General features: G+C 32.9%; 2 protein-coding genes and 1 long non-coding RNA gene across 3 annotated transcripts; 2 read left to right on the top strand and 1 right to left on the bottom strand.

Moving 5' to 3' along the window:
* The first annotated feature begins 165 nt into the window (after positions 1 to 165).
* LOC124457156 (collagen alpha-6(VI) chain-like) lies at positions 166 to 6,907 on the top strand. Its single transcript, XM_047007443.1, has 7 exons — positions 166 to 397; positions 3,189 to 3,493; positions 3,779 to 4,070; positions 4,363 to 4,670; positions 4,856 to 5,149; positions 5,328 to 5,632; positions 6,066 to 6,907. The coding sequence occupies exons 1-5, from the start codon at positions 331 to 333 to the stop codon at positions 5,045 to 5,047; spliced, it is 1,164 nt and encodes a 387-aa protein (XP_046863399.1). The 5' UTR covers positions 166 to 330; the 3' UTR covers positions 5,048 to 5,149; positions 5,328 to 5,632; positions 6,066 to 6,907.
* Positions 6,908 to 7,370: 463 nt separating this feature from the next.
* On the top strand, positions 7,371 to 19,531 carry LOC124456915 (C2 domain-containing protein 5-like). Its single transcript, XM_047007223.1, has 33 exons — positions 7,371 to 7,617; positions 7,765 to 7,851; positions 7,985 to 8,071; positions 8,462 to 8,546; positions 9,213 to 9,308; positions 9,470 to 9,555; positions 9,814 to 9,883; positions 10,128 to 10,188; positions 10,342 to 10,500; positions 10,576 to 10,670; positions 11,273 to 11,373; positions 11,682 to 11,790; positions 12,271 to 12,385; positions 12,556 to 12,629; positions 13,059 to 13,137; positions 13,578 to 13,697; positions 13,781 to 13,870; positions 13,967 to 14,024; positions 14,233 to 14,286; positions 14,364 to 14,438; positions 14,566 to 14,628; positions 14,741 to 14,842; positions 15,058 to 15,165; positions 15,367 to 15,427; positions 15,581 to 15,642; positions 15,801 to 15,890; positions 16,110 to 16,199; positions 16,447 to 16,537; positions 16,651 to 16,776; positions 16,929 to 16,966; positions 17,632 to 17,763; positions 18,408 to 18,554; positions 19,222 to 19,531. Exons 1-33 carry the CDS (start codon positions 7,528 to 7,530, stop codon positions 19,282 to 19,284), a joined length of 2,964 nt encoding a protein of 987 aa, XP_046863179.1. The 5' UTR covers positions 7,371 to 7,527; the 3' UTR covers positions 19,285 to 19,531.
* On the bottom strand, positions 15,214 to 16,444 carry LOC124456921. The gene is made up of 2 exons (XR_006952528.1): positions 16,058 to 16,444; positions 15,214 to 15,421 (listed from the first exon to the last, which is right to left on the bottom strand). It is a non-coding gene; the product is annotated as an uncharacterized LOC124456921 (long non-coding RNA).
* Positions 19,532 to 22,546: the final 3,015 nt, after the last annotated feature.

The raw sequence follows: 22,546 nt of genomic DNA, 5'->3' as shown, positions 1-22,546 counted from the left end.
GGCTTAAAATTCCTGTCATGTGCCAAAATACCAAGTAAATCCTGTTTGCTAAGATTAGCGTCATTATATCATGCCGACATAAAAGCAATACAATTGCTCGTTTTGTTGGTCTTTGAATTATAGTGCAGGACTCTAATATATGCATGCCTGAGATTCTGAGACAACTTTCTTATTTGAATTCCTAACAGTGTATGAGACGATAAAGTAGTTGGCAGTGTTTGTCCTGTCCGGAAACTTCGCCAATAGACATTGTAGATTTTGGACAAAGAATTGGGATGTATTTAGGAGTGCAAAATAAATGACACAAGTATTTATATTGCTGTTTGCCTCATGCTACTATCAACTATGAATGCTCTTCAAATATTCATGATCCTGGCTATATTGCTCTCAACTGAAGGTTTGTCAACTGTTCAAAGTACCTATAGTTACTGTGGTTTACCTGTATGCATGCTAGAATTTCAAAAGCTGATTTAGTTAACACTGTCGATGATACAGTAATGTTCCCTACGAGCTGCTTAGTGTGTTTTGCTATGGCCGATAATTTACCGGAAAATGCTAATAATTCTGTGTTTATGTATCGCTAACAGTTAACCCAAGTGTTTATATATACAACTGGTTTTTGTTGTGGTTCCATTCGTGCAGGCATTGTTTTAGCAATTGAGAAACGATTATTATGATTTAAGTGCATTCGGCTTAAGAAGCCTTGCCTTGTAGAACTGATTCTCGAACTAATTTCAAGTTTTGTTAACGACGTTGTTGTTCGTACAAAGGTTGATTTGCTGACGCGTTTTAAAAATTGGTCTTTAGACCTAGATTTAATTTTCACCAGTCTTATCGTGCTTAAATAAGATTTCATTTATTTTAATACAATCATATGTAGTTAGGTTATAAAACGTTTGTATAACATACATGTACATTTAATACGTCATGTATTGAACATGGTTGACGGCTAAAAATAGTTTAAAAATTACAAATATTTTCGTATTTTAAGTCTTTAATTATTTTTCAGCTTTTAATTTTTTTCGGTAACAAATTAAATCGTCTTGTCTAGTGTCACACCGAGTAAAATAAGTTAACAATTGCATGGTCTCATATTGTACCATCCTTCCTTCCATGAATAAAATAACTGTGTTATTCAATGAGGCACTGATATGCAACACGAGTGCAGAGAGAACGCTTAATCCGCTCTATAACTTATATACTAAACGATTATAAATCATACGTCAAAATGTTAGCGGGTGTAATTTTATGGATAACATAAGTCTTCACAAATCGACGCATGTTCACTCAAAATGGCAACAAAATTAGTTTTCAAACAGTACAGCAATAAGGTATTGAAAATACTTAAGGTGATTAGAGGTTTAAAGAAGCACCTGGATTAATCTATACAATAAATCTTCAATCACATGGCAACGATACAACATATTTGTGATTAGCTATATTTATCACAAAAATTGTTAACGTTATATAAATTTTATGGGTTGGTAGTTTATCAATTCATTTTATGCATTGGGTTAAGCAGTATTTTGAAGAGTGTTATAGTTTTTAAATACTATAAAATTGTTTACATTTTTCTAATTTCACTTGAATATGCCTACCAGGAAAAACCATGGGGATAACTGCATATGCATGCTGGAATCTGGACTAATGACACAAACAAAGTAATTTTTACACAAAAATACGCACTATGGGGGCGAAAGACGAAATTCTTTACGAGCAAAATTTTGTGATAATTTGCTTGATTTCATTGCTTTACGAAAGCAGGAAGTTAGCACTTAAAATTTTAACTTGTGTTCGTGTTCTTCAATTAATAATCCTTGTCAACGTCTTTTTTATTCTTGAGTTATCACTTTTGTTCGTTTTTGACACGATTTTAACGCCAGCTGAGTACCGTTTATGCAATTGGGAAAACGACCAAAATTTCTAAAATATTTCTCATCCTTAAGATATAATGTAGCATTCTCTAGCCAGGAAATAACAAAGCTGAAAACCCCACGAAACTGGTCTTTGTCCTTAAAGCTTGGTTATAAATATTTACATGGCCTATAGTTACATAAGGTCACGTCTTCAAACGAATTTCAATATAGAACGTTACTCTCGTTTTCACATACTTTAAACTTTAAGGTACAAGTAAGTTTCAATTTTGATGTCATCTTGGGTGTTTCAGAAGAATCCAGATTGTTGACGTTGATAATCTTTAGATGTTATGTCATGCGATTATTGGTGATTCCTTTCAATATGATCTCTTTAGATGTCAAAGCAATTTTACTATAAAAGTGTATAAAAATAATAAGACAAACTGCTGTGTTTTATATTTACAAAAGCACGCATGGCCTTCGGATGTCGCGAAACGCACCATGTAATAAGCAAACAAAAATATGTTGAGAATTTCTCTAAGCTAACATTTTTATTTGTATTTACGATTTCTGAATTCTGGGCCATTCGAAGATTCATTTCCAAAATATTCGACAGCCAAAACTCGTCAAACTTTTACAAAATATGATTTGTATATTGCCTAACTGTGAAATGAGTGATTTGGTGCAAGCTGAATGTAAATGTGACTATTAATAAAAGCCAAATACTCTTTGTAACAAAGGACTTTGTTTCAGCTTGCTCAAAAATAATCATAGTAAAAGAAACTTTACAAGTGAACGATTCTCAATTTGTTTTATTGACGTGTCTTTGATTATTTTGGAGTTCCAGATAAACGCTGTTAATAAGAAATTTAACTTTACAGAAATCATTATCGGATCGTTTTGTATCATAAGAAATCTTTGTGTCCTTTCAACATGATATCAAAGTTTACTTCGTGTATTGAGTACTACTGTTCTTTGTATTTCTTAAAGAAGCATCTAACATTTTTATTATAGAAATTATTAAGTCTAATGCATTACCAGAAGTACAATATTTCAATCACTTTTTAGATGTTTTCAAAATGTTAAGGAATGTTAGCATTTTCTGCCCACTTCGCGCACAACCTGTTAGAAGATTAAAGAATATTGACAAAATGAGCATACAGGCATGACAAGGCCGTGCAGTTGCTTAGAGATTTATGATAAAAACTATGTCACACATGTGCATTGCATGTTAAATTGTGGTCAACGTGAATGATACATATATCAAGTGATGTATAAATCTGAACTTAAACTAACATCTGCAGCAAATGAACAAAATGTTTTTTATTTCAGGAAAAAGATGTTCTCAAAAGAAATTAGATCTATTTGTAGTACTGGATGGATCAAAACAGATCAGCTCAAAGCAATTTAGTAAAGTCCGCAGATGTCTTCAAACTTTTGTGTCACGACTGGATGTAGGACTTGGTCGTACTCATGTTGGTTTTTTGTTGGCGAACAAAAAAGAAAGAACAAAAATGGAGATTGGTTTGGGTCAGTACACTTCAAAAGAAGGTTTGCATAACGCTATTGGACAAATCGAGCAGCACCGAAGAAGAAAATCTGATATAGGTTATGCATTGAGTTATGTTCATACTAAGGTACTGTCTTGAATATTTATATATAGCGTTAGTTTTGAATAAACTGCATAAGCTTTGAATTATTTTACATTAAAAATTTCATTCTTTATAATGTACATTAGTATCTTTAACCACTTAAAATAATAATAGTTAAAATCGTTGTGAAAGTAATTATTTTTGCAAGTGTCGTGTTATATTGAACTCGTTAAGATGAAAATCAAAGCATCTAGGAAATAATAAAACTCCAGTCTATTATCTCAAGATAATCAGTTAACCATTTCTCTCTTTTATTGCACACAATCATAGGTATTTACGAAAAAGGATGGCGATCGTAGAAAAGTGAACAACGTTCTTATTTTACTAACGCACAGAATTCGTCCCATGCAATTAGAAAATGTCCTAAAAAATGCTGTGAAACTGAAAAGAAATAAAGTTGAAATAATAACTGTGTACATAGGCGAAGATAAAATGACATGGAATGTACAGGATGAGTTAAGAGCCATAGCATCACTACCAGAGAACGTTCTTACTCTTCGATCAACTAAAAGATTTAGAAAAACATTGAAACGAAGAATATGTCCGTCTGTCCGTGCACTTCGTAAGTATTTATTTAGTTTGCTGATTATTTTTGTCCATGTAAAAAATTTTGCATAAACGATAAGCGGTCTCAATGAAAGTATAATTTACAGTAAATGAACATCCGATTACCAAAAAGCTCTTATTGTGAAATGATAAACGAGACATTTCTTTAACAAGCAACCATGACTTCAAAGGACTGGATAAAAAAGTGCGATAGATTGAAAAAATTAGCTAACTTTATTTGAAAAAACATCATCGAAAGTTGGATAAATAATATTTGTGCAATAATTAAATTTGTTCTTCGTCTTCAGATCCCTCCAAAGGATGCTCACGTCAAAACCACGATGTTTTTTTTGTGCTTGATGGTTCTGGCAGCATTAACTCAATATTTTTTGAGAAGATAAAGCATTTTTTGATCGAAGTTGTCAAAAAACTTGATGTAACGCCGCATGGCACACACGTCGGACTTTTACAGTTCAGTCATAAGTTAAAGACGAAAACCGAATTTAATCTCGGCGAGCATACGGCATTTGAAGATATCAAAAATCATATCGTGAAAATGCCGTATCAACAAGGAGGAACGGATACTGGACACGCTTTGGAAATCGTTAATACAGAGGTAGAAACATATTAGTTTTGTTTTCAAACATAAAAGAAGAGGCAAAAAGATCTTTTCAACTAACACTGACCGTATAGTATATTCTCTCACTGGAATGAAAAACCCCTTACTATTTCGTAGTGCTGGAAAATACATACACAACTGTAACATGCTCTTTTATAAAAAAAATCTCTCAATTTTCTTAGATATTTTCCGAAAGTGTTTCCTATCGTCCGAATATTTCTGATGTTGTTGTGATACTGACTGACGGTCAGGCAAGTGACCGAAAGAAAGCCATTCTGGAGGCAAAAAAATTACGGAAAAAAGGTGTCAAAATTATTACGTTGGGAATCGGCGAAAGAAGACGATTGAATGGTTCAGAAATGATCTTGAATTGATGGCATCGAGACCGAATGATGTATTTACAGTTGACTTCACAAAGCTTACGTATTTAGTCAATGTACTGACGTCAGAGATTTGTTACGCTAAAAAACATATAGGTATGTTGTTGTTGCGAAGGTCTTTATTATGATGTTATGTAAAGTTAAAATTGTTAGTAAAAATTGAATAGTTTAATGCAAAGACTTTGTATAAGGAGGACACTAAATTCAACATCAGTTGGGAAATTGCACCCAACAAAAAAGGTTGACCGTATCCCATTTTTTCAAACTTTTTTAGCTGAGAAGTGTGCTCATAAACAACGTGACATACTTCTTCTTGTCGATGGTTCAGCAAGTGTTGGCTATGAGAACATGAAAATAGTGAAGACTTTCTTGAAGCGTCTTGTCTCAAAACTGCATATCAGTATTCACACAAACCGTGTCTCGTTGATACAGTTTAGCTCATTGGAAAAAACCAAGAAAGAGTTTTCCTTTGATCGTAGCGAGAATGTAAAGCAAGCCCATGAGGGGATTGGAAACATGACGTTTCATGCAGGAAAACGGACCATGCTTGGTAATGCACTTGAAATGGCAAACAATGAGGTATGCATACAACAAGAGCAAATTTTTACTGAAGTAACAATTTTTTTAAATCACATGCTCCATGTATGAACTGTTTTTTTTTGGTCAACAAAAAATTTCTCATTTCTTATAAATTAAATTGTCCAAATAATTTTAGCATGAATAAGATGTACTAGTTATTGCATTTAATAGCTATGTCTAATACAAATTGTATATTATTGCTGCAACGAGCTTGAAGCAAATAACTAAAAGTATAAGGACATTAAATGGAAGTCTTTGTTATGTTAAAATTCAAACAAGCAAATATTCTTTGAAAATTTGGTTTGACAAAGAACCTCATAATTATCAGCACATTTTCATTTTTCCTTACTTTAAAAATATTCTGTTGTTTTGTGATATATTTTTATGAAGCACATGTTTCACCATTTCACCATAAATTCATTGTAAATTTTAGATATTTTCGGGTCTTCACGGTGATCGAGAGCAAGTTAGTGACGTAATCATCCTGATGGCAGACGGTGGAGCACATGATGCAGCTATAGCCTTAGAAAACGCTTCAAAACTAAAGAAACGTGGTGTACAGATAATCACAGTTTATATACCAAACAAAACAGACTTAAAGAATAAAAAGCAGAAGTTGCAGAACACTGAGTTTTTGAAAAGAATAGCATCTAGATCAGAAGATTTCTACACATCCAAGTTTAATGAGCTCAAATATATCGCTGCCGATCTTGTGAAGGTTGTTTGCACAAGCAGCTAAAAGTTGATATATAAGATAAAAAATTATGTATTAAGTATTGAAAATATGAAGTATTTATTGAATAACATTGACTTGTCCCACATTTTCCCATTGATTGCCTGTCATTTCTTTTGAAAAATAGGCACAAGCTTCAGTCTTCTATAAATCAAAAGAAATTTAAAATTTTCACTCCTAAATGCAATTCTTCCATCAACTAACGTCAATTTACAATCGACTGACGTCTTCAGTATTTGTGCCTCATTACCAGTCGATCGTTCTCGATATAAACTATATTACAAATGAAAAATAATTAATGTATTATATATGTTGTATAAGGACAAATACAAATGACCACGAGACATTTAAATATGTAGTACATATATTTATATATAGTATATATTGACGGAGCATACGATACCGCAATGTTTTTTAAACAGGTCCAACGTCAAACAAGACGTCAATTCATTGTAAGTTATTACTTTTGTAAATACTTCTAAATTTAACGTTTCAACTTGTGTTGAAATATCATCAAATGAACACCACTTTCAACATCAAAACTAGCGTTTGATAATTCTCATCAACGACGTAGGGAGAAGAAGAAATGGGGTCAAGGCCCCCCCGATGTTCAAGGAAGGGGGTAGTTTAGCGTCGTATAATTCTTGAATATAAGATAGACAAGTCTGATGATCTATGTAATTCTCAAATATTAGTTGGGAATGGAATCTTGGAAATGCTTGAAAGCTTCATATACTACCTTATTTAAACAGATCAGTAATTTCTAATTTTCTATAGTGTACAGTCATTAGTCCCTTAGATGTAGCATAAAAAAACCGACTATTTTTCAATGCATAGTTTGAAGCCGAACATACATGACGAGCAAATAAATAATTGAAAGAGTCAAATTAAAGTTTAACAGCTTTTTTGAATTCCTGATTGGTTCCAATCATTTTAGCCTTTCGTTTTACTCGAAAAGTTGAAGCAAAAAGTTAAAAAAACACATTCTCCCCCCCCGTCTTTAATTTCCAATATGGCGGTCGATTTGAACAATTTGAGGAAGAAGTCTGATTTTGTTACTGTTTTTATATAAAATATTAAAAATTCTTGATTAAAATGTGTTAGTGTTTTATAAAATTGGGTTGTATTGATAGAAAACGCGAAAAATCTTGAAGTAAAAGTCATGCCTGGAAAAGTTAAAGTGAGAATCATTTCTGCTCGTGGACTACCTGTAATGGATCGTTCTAGTGATCTGGCTGATGCATTTGCTGAGGTAGAGATTTTTACCAATGTTTTTATTCGTGAATGATTTTTTGTATTGCTTAGACCGTATTACATACAAATCTTTATCATGTCTCTGATTTCTGATTCTATAGGGTAGAAGACGATTGAAATTATCACAAGTTTTGTTTTTATTTAGGTAAAACTTGGTAACGTTGTTCACAAGACCGAAGTATGCAAGAAATCATTAAATCCTGTTTGGAATTCTGAATGGTACAGATTTGAGGCAAGTGCATGCTTTCAAATGTAATTAAAATAACAGAACATTTTACTCTAAATTTAAAATCTCTTTTCTAAATACAATTTTATTCATGTAAACGTTTTCAACTAAGTTTCAAATAATGTCAATTTGTATTTAGGTAGATGATGAAGAGCTTCAAGAGGAACCCTTACAACTTCGTGTGATGGATTATGATACATATACTGCCCATGATGCAATAGGAAAGGTTGGAAGCATTTTCTTTAGGTTAACTATAAAGTATTGAAATGCTTTATCCCTCACCATCCATTATTGATCATGAATTTATTGCTATTGTATTTGGTACTACAGGTAGTTTACCTTTATCACAGCTGTCGGCTTTCTTTAACTCAATCATAATACATTTGATTGTTTGTGAAGTAAAAATTAAATCCAGAAAAAATAGGAAAACCTAACGGACAATGAACATTTATGTGAACTCTGAGGAAATGTTTCATAAACATGTACCTCCCTGTCCTTGCATATTTATGTTAGATTTCTTCTTTTAAAAAACTGTTTGAGTATTTACACACGTTGAGAAATGCCCACCCCCCTGGTTCATATTTTCATATTCAAACAAAAAATATTTACCCACTAGGTAAACATCAGTCTAAATTGTCTCCTGAGTTATGAATCGCCTCGAATGTTATCAGGCTGGTTTCCTATTTATGACACAATGCATGGTAATTAATAACAGTCAGTCTTTTTATATATTTTGTCCAAAACCATTGATATAACTTTAGTCGTGTTTATTTACTGAAGAGGTGTGAAGTGATGTGTTTCAATCATCATCATCATCATCATCATCAGCCTGTCACGCCACTGCTGGTGGATGGCCTCCACATCTTTCTCCACTCTTCACGGTCTTGGGCTCTCTGGATCCACATGCTGCCCACTCTCTGCTCGATGTCATCTCTTCATCTCCTTTTTGGTTTTCCCTTGCCTCTTTTCTTGTCCCACGGGGTCCATTCAGTTGTTTTCTTTGCCCATTCATGGTTTTTCATTCGGGCTAGATGTCCTGCCCACCTTCCTTTGGCTTCAATAACTTTCTCGATGGCATCCTTCACCTTTTTTTCAATGTGTTGTGAAAATAGTTAGTTTGATAGATTGAATAAAAACCAATAAAAAAGTGCTTGATAAACTGAGGTTATCTACCAATATAAAAGCACTCCATACTATGGCATTTAAGAGATAGAATAATATTTGCTTGCCCCTTTGAACTTGTGGCTTTCCATAATCATTGAAGGTGAAAGTGAAACAAGCTTATTCTAAAGATTTTTTAACATATCCATACGGGTGTCACTAGATGATGAAATTAAATTTTCACATAATTTTTTTTCTTCTCTCAGGTATACGGGGAGAAATTCAAATAGAGGTGAAAGTCGACTTTTTTGTGGACACGAACAAGTTTAGACAGTCGTCTTGTGGTGTACTGTTTTTCACAAGTAACGTGTTTTTTTTTGCCATTGTAACGATCTATATAATACTTACGAATATTAACAAATAACTTCGTTATCAGTTATATAAATGAGAAATATTCAATCGTGGAACTATCTGTGTTGATGTGATAATGTAATGAACACGTATAATGTGTGTTTCATTGTAGCGCCATCCGTTCCATGTTGCTACAAAGCACTCGCCTTTCATGGTTTTGTTGAAGAATTGGTCGTGAACGATGATCCTGAATATCAGGTGTTTTTACAATTAAAAAACGAAGAATATGTACACTATTGTACACTATTGTACACTATTGTACACTGTTGTACACTATTTTCGAAGTAGGAGTCGGGATTGTCCGTGAAAAATTTCAATTTTCATACAAGATTTCACTGAAGTAGACTTGAATTTTACCACTATACGTAGCTTCTAAGTGCTTATCAAAACACCAAAAGTTGAACATATGACAGTTTCTGGTTATCCAATGTCTTTATCTTCATTTTTTGTGTTTAGTGGATTGACAATTTTCGAACAACTCGATCTTCCAATGAGGCTCGTCAAAGGCTTTTTCAAAAACTTTCAGGTGTGGATTCTTCGATTAAATATTTTTCGAAAGACTAAATACTTTAGCTCCGGTTTGTTGTACTTTCGACTTTTGTTCTTTCCTTTTATTTAACTGTAACTGGCAATGACTCCGTAGGTGTATTGGTCAATGTAGACTACACTCAACTTTGTCGTAATCAGCAGTTGATTTTCTGCCGTAAATTCGAATTCTCGGTCTCCGGCACATCGACTCACTGCTCAGAACATCTAAATACATTTTCCAGGCGAGCTACAAAGGAAGATTGGTTTGAAGGTTCTTGATCTTGGAGGAAACGCAGTCATTGGGTAAGATCTTGGTTTTATTCGAGTAAAGTGTCATTGATTGTGTAATCATACCACTGTTTCTTATTGTAATGATCAAAAATATCGGCAAAACTGCCTTGTGTATTTTTTCGAACAAATTTTCATTACATCTTTCATGCTGTACTTTTCGTTCAGCTATCAGCAATATTTTGATCTGGAAGGAGAATCTGGAATTGTGGTCCGCGGTATTGGTACTTGTGTATTGTTGTTGAAGATAAATGCGACGTCATCTTTACCAACAACTCCCACTGGATTTATTGGTTCCCCAAGAGATGAGGCGTCAACGACAGATAAGTAAGTGTACCTACTCCAACCGTCTTTGTTCTAACACACCGACCACTTACCATTTCGTAACTCTAAATTTTACAGATGCGTTGCTGGCACTCCTAAGTCGAACCCTATCAACGTTAAACGAATGCGACATAACTCGACCACAGACTCAGACGGTAGTTCTCCTAAAAAGGGTAAGTATACTCATCATACATTTTATTATGTGTTTTGAAATTTCATCTCAACAAAAAGAACATCTTTCACTTTGTGTAGAACTAGAAGTAATCTTGAGTGATTAAAAAAAATTTGAAACACATGATATTGTTATCGGATATGGATGTTAAAAAGATAAAATTGTGGCAATGAAGAAATATGTACAAATATATATACATCAAAGATAAAAGTTTCTCCGTATTTTAAATTACTTTTATGGAGCTTTCGACTCGTTGCTTCGAGCCTTCATCAGAATGAGGATATTTATTTACACATGCTTTTAGCTTGGAGACGCTTAGAGCGTCTAACTGGATTAGCGGGTAGATAAATGTGATTGGATGGATTACCAATTTTCAAACTTACAAATATATATATATGGACTTTAATTAATCACTGACTAATATAAGTATAACTTTTTTGTCTTCTTATGTGATATTTTTGTCACAGGTTACGGTGATGTTATTTACCGTAAAAAGTTACGTATCAATATCGACAATAAAATCGACTATTTTTCTTGATCGAATGAAATTTTATTGCTCTGCTAAATTTATACCTCTTGCATTGCGTTTTTTATTTTACTTAGATCACAATGGTAGTGGAGATTATGGTAGTTTTGGTAAATCTCTAGGTCGCCCGTGGATACCTGGGCAAAATACGACAAGACAACGATTAATTAATGAACTAGTAAGTAAAATTTGCTTTCAAAATTGTGGTCTCCAGTGATTACACACTCCAATATGAAAATTATTTAAGTTTGGTGTTTAATGGACTGATCAAAACACAGAAATAATAATGAGAGTTCAGAAAAATCTACGTAACTAACAAGCTGCAAATGCCAAATGGTGCTTTCTAATTCTTACACACAGTAATTTCTATAAATGAAAACTTGCAATTAACTCTAATTAGTTACTCATTAATATACTAACATGGCTACTGGTGTTAAGTTTCGTGGCTAGAGCCCTATAGCTAGAACTTTTACATTTTTCTTACAGGAATTTCCTTTTTTTACGTTGACTAAACTTCCATCTTCAATACTTCGATCTATCGGCGGTGTTGTTAGTGCACGCTCTGTTAAACTTCTCGATCGAATCAACAATCCAGGTACTTGAAGAATGTTTTTCGTACACTGCTATTGACGCTCTATAAGAGAAAATTTTAAATAGCTGTGTTATGTTATAAATAGATACATCTACATGTAATATGCTGTGTTATGTTATAAATAGATACATCTACATGTAATATGCTGTGTTATGTTATAAATAGATACATCTACATGTAATATGCTGTGTTATGTTATAAATAGATACATCTACATGTAATATGCTGTGTTATGTTATAAATAGATACATCTACATGTAATGCTGTGTTATGTTATAAATAGATACATCTACATGTAATATGCTGTGTTATGTTATAAATAGATACATCTACATGTAATGTGCTGTGTTATGTTATAAATAGGTACATCTATATATAATATGCTGTGTTATGTTATAAATGGATACATCTACATGTAACATGCTGTGTTATGTTATAAATAGATACATCTACATGTAATATGCTGTGTTATGTTATTTTTAGACGAACCTGAGACTCGCGACTCATGGTGGCGTGAAATTCGAACGGAAATAAGATCACATGCAAACTCCCTTGGATGTAATGCGGTGATTGGCTACTCTGAATCAAGCTCTATTTGGTGCGCTGCTGGCTAAATTTTGAACATAGTTATTTTTTAAATGATCCATCACTTTTTTTACATGAAGAAAGCGACATGATTTTTTTACATATGCTTTACACGCATTTCTCACCTATGCAGTTATGTTCATCGGCAAAATTTCTAGACTTGACCTCTTATTACATTTTTAGTGAAGAGTTAATAGTGTTGTCTGGCATCGGGACTGCAGCTTTTGTAATGTTTGACAGAGATTTACCAACAGTTGGTTAGTATTTTCATAAGTCATTATTTTTAATACTTCCGTTGTTTGTTTTTGTATGTCACCAGAAATAGATTGATGTATCTACATGTCAATAACTGCGTTATGCAACACATTTACTAACAAAACCATACGTTTAACTTCTTCATTTACTTCTTCAAAGTAAATTCATGATTAATTTTCTTGAAATGGTGACTTTGTTATAAACGTCAAAAAGTGAATGTATTATTTATCATGAGTTGACGCTTGAAAATTTACTAAAGCTAACCTTAATGGGATTGGGATCTTTAATATTTTTCAAATACCACAGAATAAGAATCTCCTTAGTATAACAAGATTGTTGATTTATTATCAATGAGCCTCAGCAAGGTGTTTCACATTGCTACTGCTTACTGCCACTTTAACCCTACAAAATTTACTTTTCTCTTAAAACAGGCAAAAATTCTGGTGTACCACAAACTGATTCAGAGGGAAATTCGTCAAAATCTGCGTTGTTGTCTACAGTGCAACTGAGGTGTGTTGCAATACTCATGCCAACTTTTCTTTGACGGTCTTATTACTGCCTTGCTCTAGGAGGTGGTGTATTATTTAGCTGTCTAGCACAGTGGAACGACTGTAAGAGAGCAAGAATACTGAGGAACACTTTGCATGTCGCCTGGGTCAGAAAGGGTTAAAACTATGTAGAACTAAGACGACTTCTTGAGATTGTGTTGTGACTCATTTGTTTTTTTTCTTTGTGAGACAAAACACGCGTTGAGAAAAGAAAAATTTTCAAAATCAAAAAATCCCCAATGGAACGATGCCTCCCGATACCCCGAGACATTTTAGCTCTAAAATTGGAACTTTCATGTTTACGACTTGATCTTTTGATTTTACAGAATTATTCACGAGAACAATTGCACCGAATTGTCGAAATTAGAATTGCCTGAAATTGATTATAAATTTCTTTTTAAGCATCACGCCTCCCGAGGAAAATGAATACCGATCAAATTCTAGTTGCTCTATTTGCCATATTCCTTATGTTGATGACGATGTTCCCATGCCTGTTCATCTAACGAAATGTTTAGTTTGCAAGTATGTGAGCGTATCAAAGTTTACGTCAGTAACTTTGAAAGTGTTCTAAACTGTCCTTTTTTCTTTTGTTTTAAATTTTGAAGACAAAACAAAGTTCCAGATATGTTATTTTCAACAACTGAGTTGCCTTGTGATCTGGCCGTGGTTGGAAGAGGCTGTATTCTGCAAGGAAGGTATACAAAGTAATGATGATGTAGGCCATCAAGCTGTTTTTTCTTTTATGCACAAGACTTTTTGCTGAAAACTCTTGTTTCTCCTATTGGTTGTAGGGTCTGTCGTATCCGACGAAAAGAAAAAGGGGAAGTTAATGCAGAATTGACAAGCAACGTGTGTTTATAATTGTTTAATATTAGATGTTACATGCTTACACTGGCAGGCCCATGTACTGGTATTTCCACCAGTGGAACTTTCTTTTCACAATTTTTTTGGGAGAAAGCTTATGGTTCATATTAAAATATTGAATGCTTACCCGTTCGAAATAATTCAATAAATTAACATACAATTGATGCATCAGTTCAATATTTTCTCCTTTAAGATTCTACCCTTTTTGGAATATGAACTTCACCGTCAACTTACGAACAAGTTAAAGGTACTTTTTCATATTGTTATTTTCCATTGTCCATAAGTAGACAAATGTTAGCAATACTTACTTCAATATTATTTTAGTTGAAGGGAATGAATGCATTGTTCGGTCTTCAAGTTCAAGTCTCTGTTGGTGAATCCATGATTATAGCTCTCGGTGTAAGAATATCGACTTTTTTTGTTTCATCAAAGTCATGACACATTCATAATCTAACAATGGTTTTTCTTTATTTGGGTTAACAAAAGAATTGTTTCTTTTATGAAGTTGCAGCTATGTATATTTTAGACTGGAACAGCGTTATACCTCGCGTGTCTTCCTCCTGCCCCAATACTTCGTGTAGTAGGCAAGGTTGGTGTCATATATTCTTACTCGACAGCATATTATCTCAAGCCTCACGTGATTATCCTATTATTCCTATGACACGTTATCCATGTGTACTATAAAGAATTGAAAATCTTAGGTTTCTACTGCTGAAGAAGAGAGGAGATTGAAAAATATTCAGAAGAAGATTTTAGAGTACAGTGCAAGAAGTAGAGTATCGTTTGGAATTGATAAAGTTGATGTAAGTAAGAAATTTCTTTTTCTTTTTTGATGTTTTTCCAGTATCGTATTTCTTACTGGACCATTAAGTTCTTGTGTACTTTATAATTTCATCTATGAATATATTCCTACAATTCAACATAAGATGTTCTACTTCACGATCGTAAAACAATTAACTCGATTGTCAAGGTTACTTTAATTTGACAAATGAAATGTTTTTTTTTATTAATTTTTTAGGATTCTTTATTGTATTACCATCATGAAAGTAATTTTGACGGTGATACAACTAGTGACACGATGATTCTTGATCCATCATTGGGAAATAAAGAGGCATTTGTCGTAGAGGTACGAGATAGTTAACGTTTGTGTTCGTCATTAATGATTTTCATTCTTATTGAATATTGTTGTTTTATTGGTTTTTGTAAACATGTTTTGTTCACCCAGATTATTTAACGTAACTTGATGTAGATGGTTTTTCATTATTAAACAAAGTCAACGACTACACTGCACGCACTTAAAAAAAGGCTAAGCACTTTTCCATTACAGATTGATGATCAACAAGACGAAGACGTCATCACAGATCTTTTTGATACGCCTATCCCTAAAGGTTAAATTAAATTTATACTGAACATCACAGAATAAATCGAAGTTGTTTCTTATTCAGTTTTTAGTGTAAATTTCTTTAATAATTTGTAAAAAAATGAAAGTCGTGACCAACGAAGAAACTTATTCAGGTTGATATTTTAATTTATTTTTTCAGGTTTTATTTGTGGTACGACTGAAGCAGTTCCGGGGGTGGACAAATATGAAAACAGAATGCAGGTATTTTGTTAAAGTGCGAAAATGTTTTTATCTTCGAATGGGAAAATCGCAAGTAGCGATTAACGAGCCTTTCAAAAATAGTGAATCATGAGAAGAAAATGTAGTTTAGTCGTAACAAGCTTTAAAGGTAGAAAACTTAAGTGTTTTATTTTGTTCAGATGATTACTGCTTTGAAGCGGATAGCAGTAAATGACGAAAATAGCGATCGTAACAAACTCATCTCGAAACTTTTCGAAAGTATTGTGCAGGTAAGGCTGAAATCTTCATTTTTGTGTACAAATAATTTATATTTTAGAAAACAATAGCCATCTACTGTTCACAACACACACCATATATGGTGAACAACAAATTTTTATCTTTAGAACATTCCCTATCTATTGATTATATCACTCACGATCTTTGATGTTGAACGTACAATTTCAATATTTTATGTCTAGAGTAAGTTGATTTCCTTTCATTTTTTTCAGAGCTTCTGGTTCAAAGTTCGCCGTCTCTCTCCATGCTCCATATCAAATATTCGTTTTGACTTAGAAATACCAATGGCGGACAGCGTACAGGTATGTTGTCGTCTCGTTATTTCTATGTCATATGAAAGTTATTGTGAGACAAAAAAGTTGGATCCAAAAATGTTTTTGTTCAGCCTGAACTAGACTACGTTTTTTGGAGCTTTAGCTTCTACGCCATCCTGGCTTAATGTAGATCTGTCACGACTTTATTGGCTTGCTGTTTTTTCTGTTCTGTCCTGATAATGGGTTTAATTGTGCTTTAGATTACTGATCGCTGTGTTTTTATTTTCATTATTAGGTTGCTGTTAATGCTTACGTTATTGGATGTCAAACTCGTGAAGATGATGACAGATTGCCATCGAGGATGCCCGCTGATCATCACGGGAAAGGTGTGAATCACGCCATGTTGTTTGATGAGGTCATTTTGCTTGGTCAAGGTTATGCCAAGTCAATGTTAAGATCATTTCATGATACAATATCATGATGTAGTACTTTTTTTAAGGTTATCCTCGTGCGCAGTTTGGGCTTTTGAGAATTGGAAAACCGGATGATTTAGATTTACAATTTGAGATTGAGGACGAATGGCAAACTACATCTCAGTCTCCAGTGCAGTCCACGATGTCTAAAGGTAAACGGAGGTGATGCATTTGTTACGGTTTTAGCCCTTACGAGTTACGAAATTTTTTCTAAAGCGTTTATTTCTTAAAATCTTTTATTTTCATTAGTTTTAGATCAATGATTAAAACAACAGCTAAAATGTTGATTCTTTTATATGTGTAGATTTCACAACCTGCCGATCACAAAATAGAATACGAAAGGTGCGAGATTTTTTTTTCTTTTTTGTAATTTAGGATCAGTTGTATAATCTTGTATTACAATCTGGATTTTATAAAGATGAAACTTTTGGCTATTTAATTGATTAAGTAATTTATTTATTTTTTTCTGAACTGTTATCTGCTAATTATTCTGCTTATATTTTTCTCTGCACATAGTCTAGTTATTCACAAAATCTTTCGCATGTTGTATCAATGATAGAAATGAATAAAAAACAAGAAATGATAGCTTACTTTGTTTAGAAAAAAGCGTTATGGATCTTTATGTCAATTATACTGACAATCATCATGAACATTTCTAAAAAATGTTTTTAAGTGTGTACAATTACATTCTAAAATCGAGTGCTTCAATTCAATGTGGAAATTTCCTAGAAAAATATCTTGAAAGATTGCCGTATTTTCGTACATAAATGAATTGTCTTTAAAATTTCGAATGTTTGACGACAAAAATTTTTGCGCCTGTTAATGGATCGAAATCTTTCCAAGTTTCTATTGTGAGCAGAGCAGTGATGATCTGCATGATTATTTCACCTGTTGTTTTGTTAGATAACGTATTATTCGCTGACAATTTATGTTTGGTGTTATTGAAACCAGAAAAATTGATTTGTAAAGGTCAACATTTATATTTCCTATATCTATTTATTTTACAGACCAAGGATGTTTCCTGTTCTCGTCCACTTGTCGAATTGACTCCAACGTCTTGTGTTGTTGGAGGAGTTACTGAACGATACTTGGGCAACATTAATCTCTTTTTTATACGAGAAAGTCTCTCTGTGCGTGAGGTATGGCAAATGTTGTGGTTTTTACCGTCGTGTCGTTTGGAAAAGACAACCTTACGGCCTTTATAAAACTATGCTAAAGAAAATCATGTCGATTTAGCTTGTTGATGTTGATTTTGTACAAGGTTTTTGTTGAGTGACAAAAATATACTCCACATGTTTGTAAATGTAGATCGTCCAGGTTAGAAGAGTCCTGAGAAGGACTGTTTTTGTTGTTGTTGACTGACGTTTCGACAATCTTAGCGGTAGTCATCTTCCGAGTCAAATGAGTAAACGTCAGGTTAGCCGTATTTGTTATCTGACGTTTATTGATGTAAGAACCAGATAACAAATACGGCTAACCTGACGTTTATTCCTCATTTCACTCTGAAGATGACTACTGCTAAGTTGTCGAAACGTCAGTCAACAACATCAAAAACAGTCCTTCTCAGGACTTTACTAACCTTGCCGATCTACATCTACAAACATGTAACGACACTCTCGTGTTCAAACCATTCACTTTAAAAATATACTCTTATATTTAAATTCTCGACGATGAACAAGGATGAGATGAAAACCTAATTATAGTAGTTTACCTCATCTTGATCAATGATACATGTTTGTACATGCAGGTATAAATATGGATAATTTTAACATTTTATCTTTAGAATGGTGGATTGAATAATTTTATTCAAGTATTCATTGGCGAAGTACATGCAATTGTGCGGGCTCAAGTGCTGGCTTTAGGCGGAAATGCCTTGACTTCATTTCGTATGAACAAAGTGGTTCTCCTTGACAGTCCTCACAAAAATCAGGTATTTGTAACTTGTTTTTTTTTAAACATAGTCGTAACTAAATATTTTCATGATTCATCAATCACTTTGCTAAAGAATTACTTTCTGCGTGCAAAGGCAATAAAAACGCGATAATATACAGCGGAATTGATATTAAAAATTGTCGGAAATTTTATGCATTGCAAAAAAGAAAAAGATCTTTCCTGTGAACTTGAGAATTTCCCATGTGGGATATTGGCATTAGTAATGTTTTATTGTTGTATTTTGTCATGTCTTGTATTATTATTAAGTGGCAATCTGTCAGTTTACATAAAATGATGTCATAAATTATCCCATGTTGATATTGAATGATAATATTTATTGGATAAATACACAACTCTAATGAAAAGTCGGTTTGCAGTTACGATCACTACGAACATGCATGATATATTTAACCAATGTTTTATCTAATGATATAAAACAGTTATTACTAAATGTTAGAGAGTATTTCATTTGTTTGTTTAGAAATGCAAAGTTTTTATTTTTATTGACATAGCTTTGACCTTCATTCAAATAGACTTTATTCAATAAGCAGCGGGCCTTCTTTCGTTCGCTGTGCACATCACGTCCAACTGCACGGAGTTGCAGTAGGACCACGTTTTTCTGATTGTTTAAAACAATGATTTTATTGTGTGTTTTCACAAATCAGGGACAAATATTGCTGAACGTTTGTGGCGATGTCGTTGAAGTGAACTTCAGAAAAGACATGTGAATATATGAATTGGTGAAATTTTGATAAAACATCCACTGTAAATGTTATGTAAATTTCTATTGCAATATTTGTGAGATTTTTTTAACATGATGACGAGTGAAATAGCACGTGCGTTGAAAAAAAACGAAAAACGATGTCTTACACATATTCGCTTTGATGTACACTCTTATATAAAACAACAAATTTTTAAAACGTGTTCTGCCCCAATAAATCATTTATATTGATCTCGCGATCTTCATCAAGTAAAGAATGATGATATTAAAGGCAGGAAGTCATCAGTTCGCTCCTTATTGGGGAATAAATGTAAAATATAGTTTACACAGCAGTTGGCAAACATGTTCATTTTGATGGAGGCTCTTACTGTACAAGATTGAACATAATCAATGAGTCGTTTACATGCGATGGGAAAGATCAGAGAAATTTATTCGAAGTTGTTCATGTGTACCGTCATATTACAGTGTTTAAGCGATGATCGGATCCCTCTATTGCAGAGTAAGCGTAATTAATTATTGTTATAATATAATTAATTTTGTACATTTTGTCGCTTGTGCACAAACATTGGTAGATTGTTTATCGATAATGACATAATCATCGAAATTACATTTATGTTTAACATATTTAGGCATGTTTTAAACATAAAATTCATTGCGAGTTGCATAAATGAGTAAAACTATTCGAAATTTTTGAGTGGAACATCAATGTTACGTCAGAAAATACACTTCCAATATATTCCTCCAAAAAGAAGTTTTATCAGTGTTCCAAGAAGATTTACATTTTTAAAGGCTCATTGTCTTCAACGTTCTTTATACAATATCAACGGTAAACTTTAGTTATCGTTGATAATTTTAGTAATTTAGATCATCAATTATTGGACACAAATGCTCAACTATCAACGCACAGTTTTCTATGATACAACAACTTGTCTTTTGAAGGCTTACTTTCTTTGAATATCACTTTGATAAATTTAGTAGAAGTTGTCGTATATGTAGTAGGAGTTAACGTACATTTCGTAGAAGTTTGCCTACATTCCGTTATTCCAACTTATTCAAGTTTGCAATGATCAATGTTATATATTGTTTGTGTATTTTGTTTGTTTTGGTTGTGTGATGTATAAATTGAAAATTTTAAATTACCACAAAAAATGTTCCAAAAATTGGTTCTTCCTCTTTTCGTCTGGCTGAACATGCATTCCGAAAAGCAACACATTTCACACATAAAGGGTCACGATGAAAACTCAGTTCTTAGTTTGCACTCAGACAATGTACAAAGTTTGCTTATTGATAATTATGATAGTAATGGTAAAGGTAACGTTAATGGTAAAGGTTATGGTAAAGGTAACGTTAATGGTAAAGGTTATGGTAAAGGTAACGTTAATGGTAAAGGTTATGGTAATGGTAACGTTAATGGTAAAGGTTATGGTAATGGTAACGTTAATGGTAAAGGTTATGGTAAAGGTAACGTTAATGGTAAAGGTTATGGTAATGGTAACGTTAATGGTAAAGGCTATGGTAACGTTAATGGTAAAGGTTATGGTAATGGTAACGTTAATGGTAAAGGCTATGGTAACGTTAATGGTAAAGGTTATGGTAATGGTAACGTTAATGGTAAAGGCTATGGTAACGTTAATGGTAAAGGTTATGGTAATGGTAACGTTAATGGTGTGGGGAAAGTATTTGTAATAGTTATGGGGATATTTCATCATGTCACCTTAAAATTTTTAGATATTGAAACAAAACTATATTTGTATTAATCGTATTATTTCAAGATAACAATTGTAGGCTATTTAATTAGAGAAGGAAAGTCTTTCCTTCGAAACGTCGAGAAACTATGGAGTTATCTTTCTGGCTGTTGCTAATCAACTTTACTGCAATTTCAATTTGCGTTTATATACTTCAATTTGTAGTTATGTCTTTAATATTAAACCTTTTACAATTGAAACTATTCAGTCCGTTTACTTTAATTGTCAGTTCTTTATGAATTTTTCGAAAGTAATAAAATCAAGCTCACAGACATGTATATTTATTTTGGCTATATGAAATGACAAAGTTTACAAATAATCACAAATCACACATATTTTCTAACAAGATAACCTCTCATCTTAACATGACGTATGGAAAACTGATTAAATCTAGGTTGCAGACATGAAGGTTTGTTTGAATTGTTCAATACGATATGGAGATAAATGCTATCAACGCATAGTTTATATGATAACGGCTCGTGTAAAGGCATGCAATGTTTGTTTATGTTGTTTAGGTAACTAAAAGTATATGTTTTATGTAACATAATCACTTGTAATAAAAGGTCGTTGTTTCATTCAACATTTTGGGGTTCATTTCGACTTTTGCACACATCTAGCAGTATTGCGAAAACATTAGCTGTATGTATAATTTTATGTATAAAAAGGAAATTTGGACTGTTATTAGCTAACTGGAAACTAGATGATAAGGCAAAAACGTTAGTACATATATAATCAGAACTGTAGTTCATCGTCAGTTCATATTGCTTAATTAACCTTTCATTATAGTGTTGAATTCAGTTTGACCTGTAGTATCGTGTGTTTTTTTCTTAAAAGAGATCATTCTTTGACTGTGACGTACAAACCAGCTAAATCATTGCCCTATTTGTAAACATCGTTGGATAAAATAGATCATAAGAAATTTCTTGAATGATTTTTTTAGTCTCCAGTAGTCTGTGGAGGTTTCATGAATGTACTGTTTTATCAAGAGCTTTGACCGTAATCTTATTGCCTTATTTATTTATCATAAAAACAAAACACCTCTTTATGTTCGTATCTTTGTGTGTTTTAAAAGCAAATCTAATGATTGCAGTCCATATATAGATTCTAAATGTCAGACCTAAGTAGATAGTTCGTAGATGAAGGTTAGCGGCTGGTCTTCGTATCTGTAGAGATCGAGTGGTTTAACGCTGTTAATGTTAAAATTATTTACGGCTTTTAATAGGACGTTTTTCAAGCGATAAATTAATAACCTACAGTAGGGGACTTAGTGGGAAATATAATTTGTCAGTTTCATAATTCACTTAATTTTAATAGAAAAGACAAAATGTCCCAGGACACGATTTTGAGAAAGTAATTTGCAATTGTTGACTTTGATCAACTAAAAACATCATATGATTTACTCAACATAAGTGTCTTTGATCTTTGACAACCTAATCAACATATAAAGTTGACGGATATTTGTAAACTGTTCTATTCCTGCCAGCCCTATACGTTATTTACAATAAACCCAATATTGCCACCACA

Source organism: Xenia sp. Carnegie-2017, unplaced genomic scaffold (genome assembly GCF_021976095.1).
Source record: "Xenia sp. Carnegie-2017 unplaced genomic scaffold, XeniaSp_v1 HiC_scaffold_13, whole genome shotgun sequence".
Taxonomy (NCBI): domain Eukaryota; kingdom Metazoa; phylum Cnidaria; class Anthozoa; order Malacalcyonacea; family Xeniidae; genus Xenia; species Xenia sp. Carnegie-2017.
This window is presented reverse-complemented; position numbering and strand designations above follow the sequence as displayed.

Excerpts from the sequence above, each read along its gene's own strand:
- LOC124457156 (XM_047007443.1), top strand. The coding sequence starts at position 331 with ATGCTACTATCAACTATGAATGCTCTTCAAATATTCATGATCCTGGCT. Across the intron at positions 398-3,188 it reads TATATTGCTCTCAACTGAAG|GAAAAAGATGTTCTCAAAAG; the intron begins GTTTGTCAACTG and ends TTTTTATTTCAG. Across the intron at positions 3,494-3,778 it reads TGAGTTATGTTCATACTAAG|GTATTTACGAAAAAGGATGG; the intron begins GTACTGTCTTGA and ends ACACAATCATAG.
- LOC124456915 (XM_047007223.1), top strand. The coding sequence starts at position 7,528 with ATGCCTGGAAAAGTTAAAGTGAGAATCATTTCTGCTCGTGGACTACCT. Across the intron at positions 14,439-14,565 it reads CCATGATTATAGCTCTCGGT|ACTGGAACAGCGTTATACCT; the intron begins GTAAGAATATCG and ends TGTATATTTTAG. Across the intron at positions 15,428-15,580 it reads TGATACGCCTATCCCTAAAG|GTTTTATTTGTGGTACGACT; the intron begins GTTAAATTAAAT and ends TTATTTTTTCAG.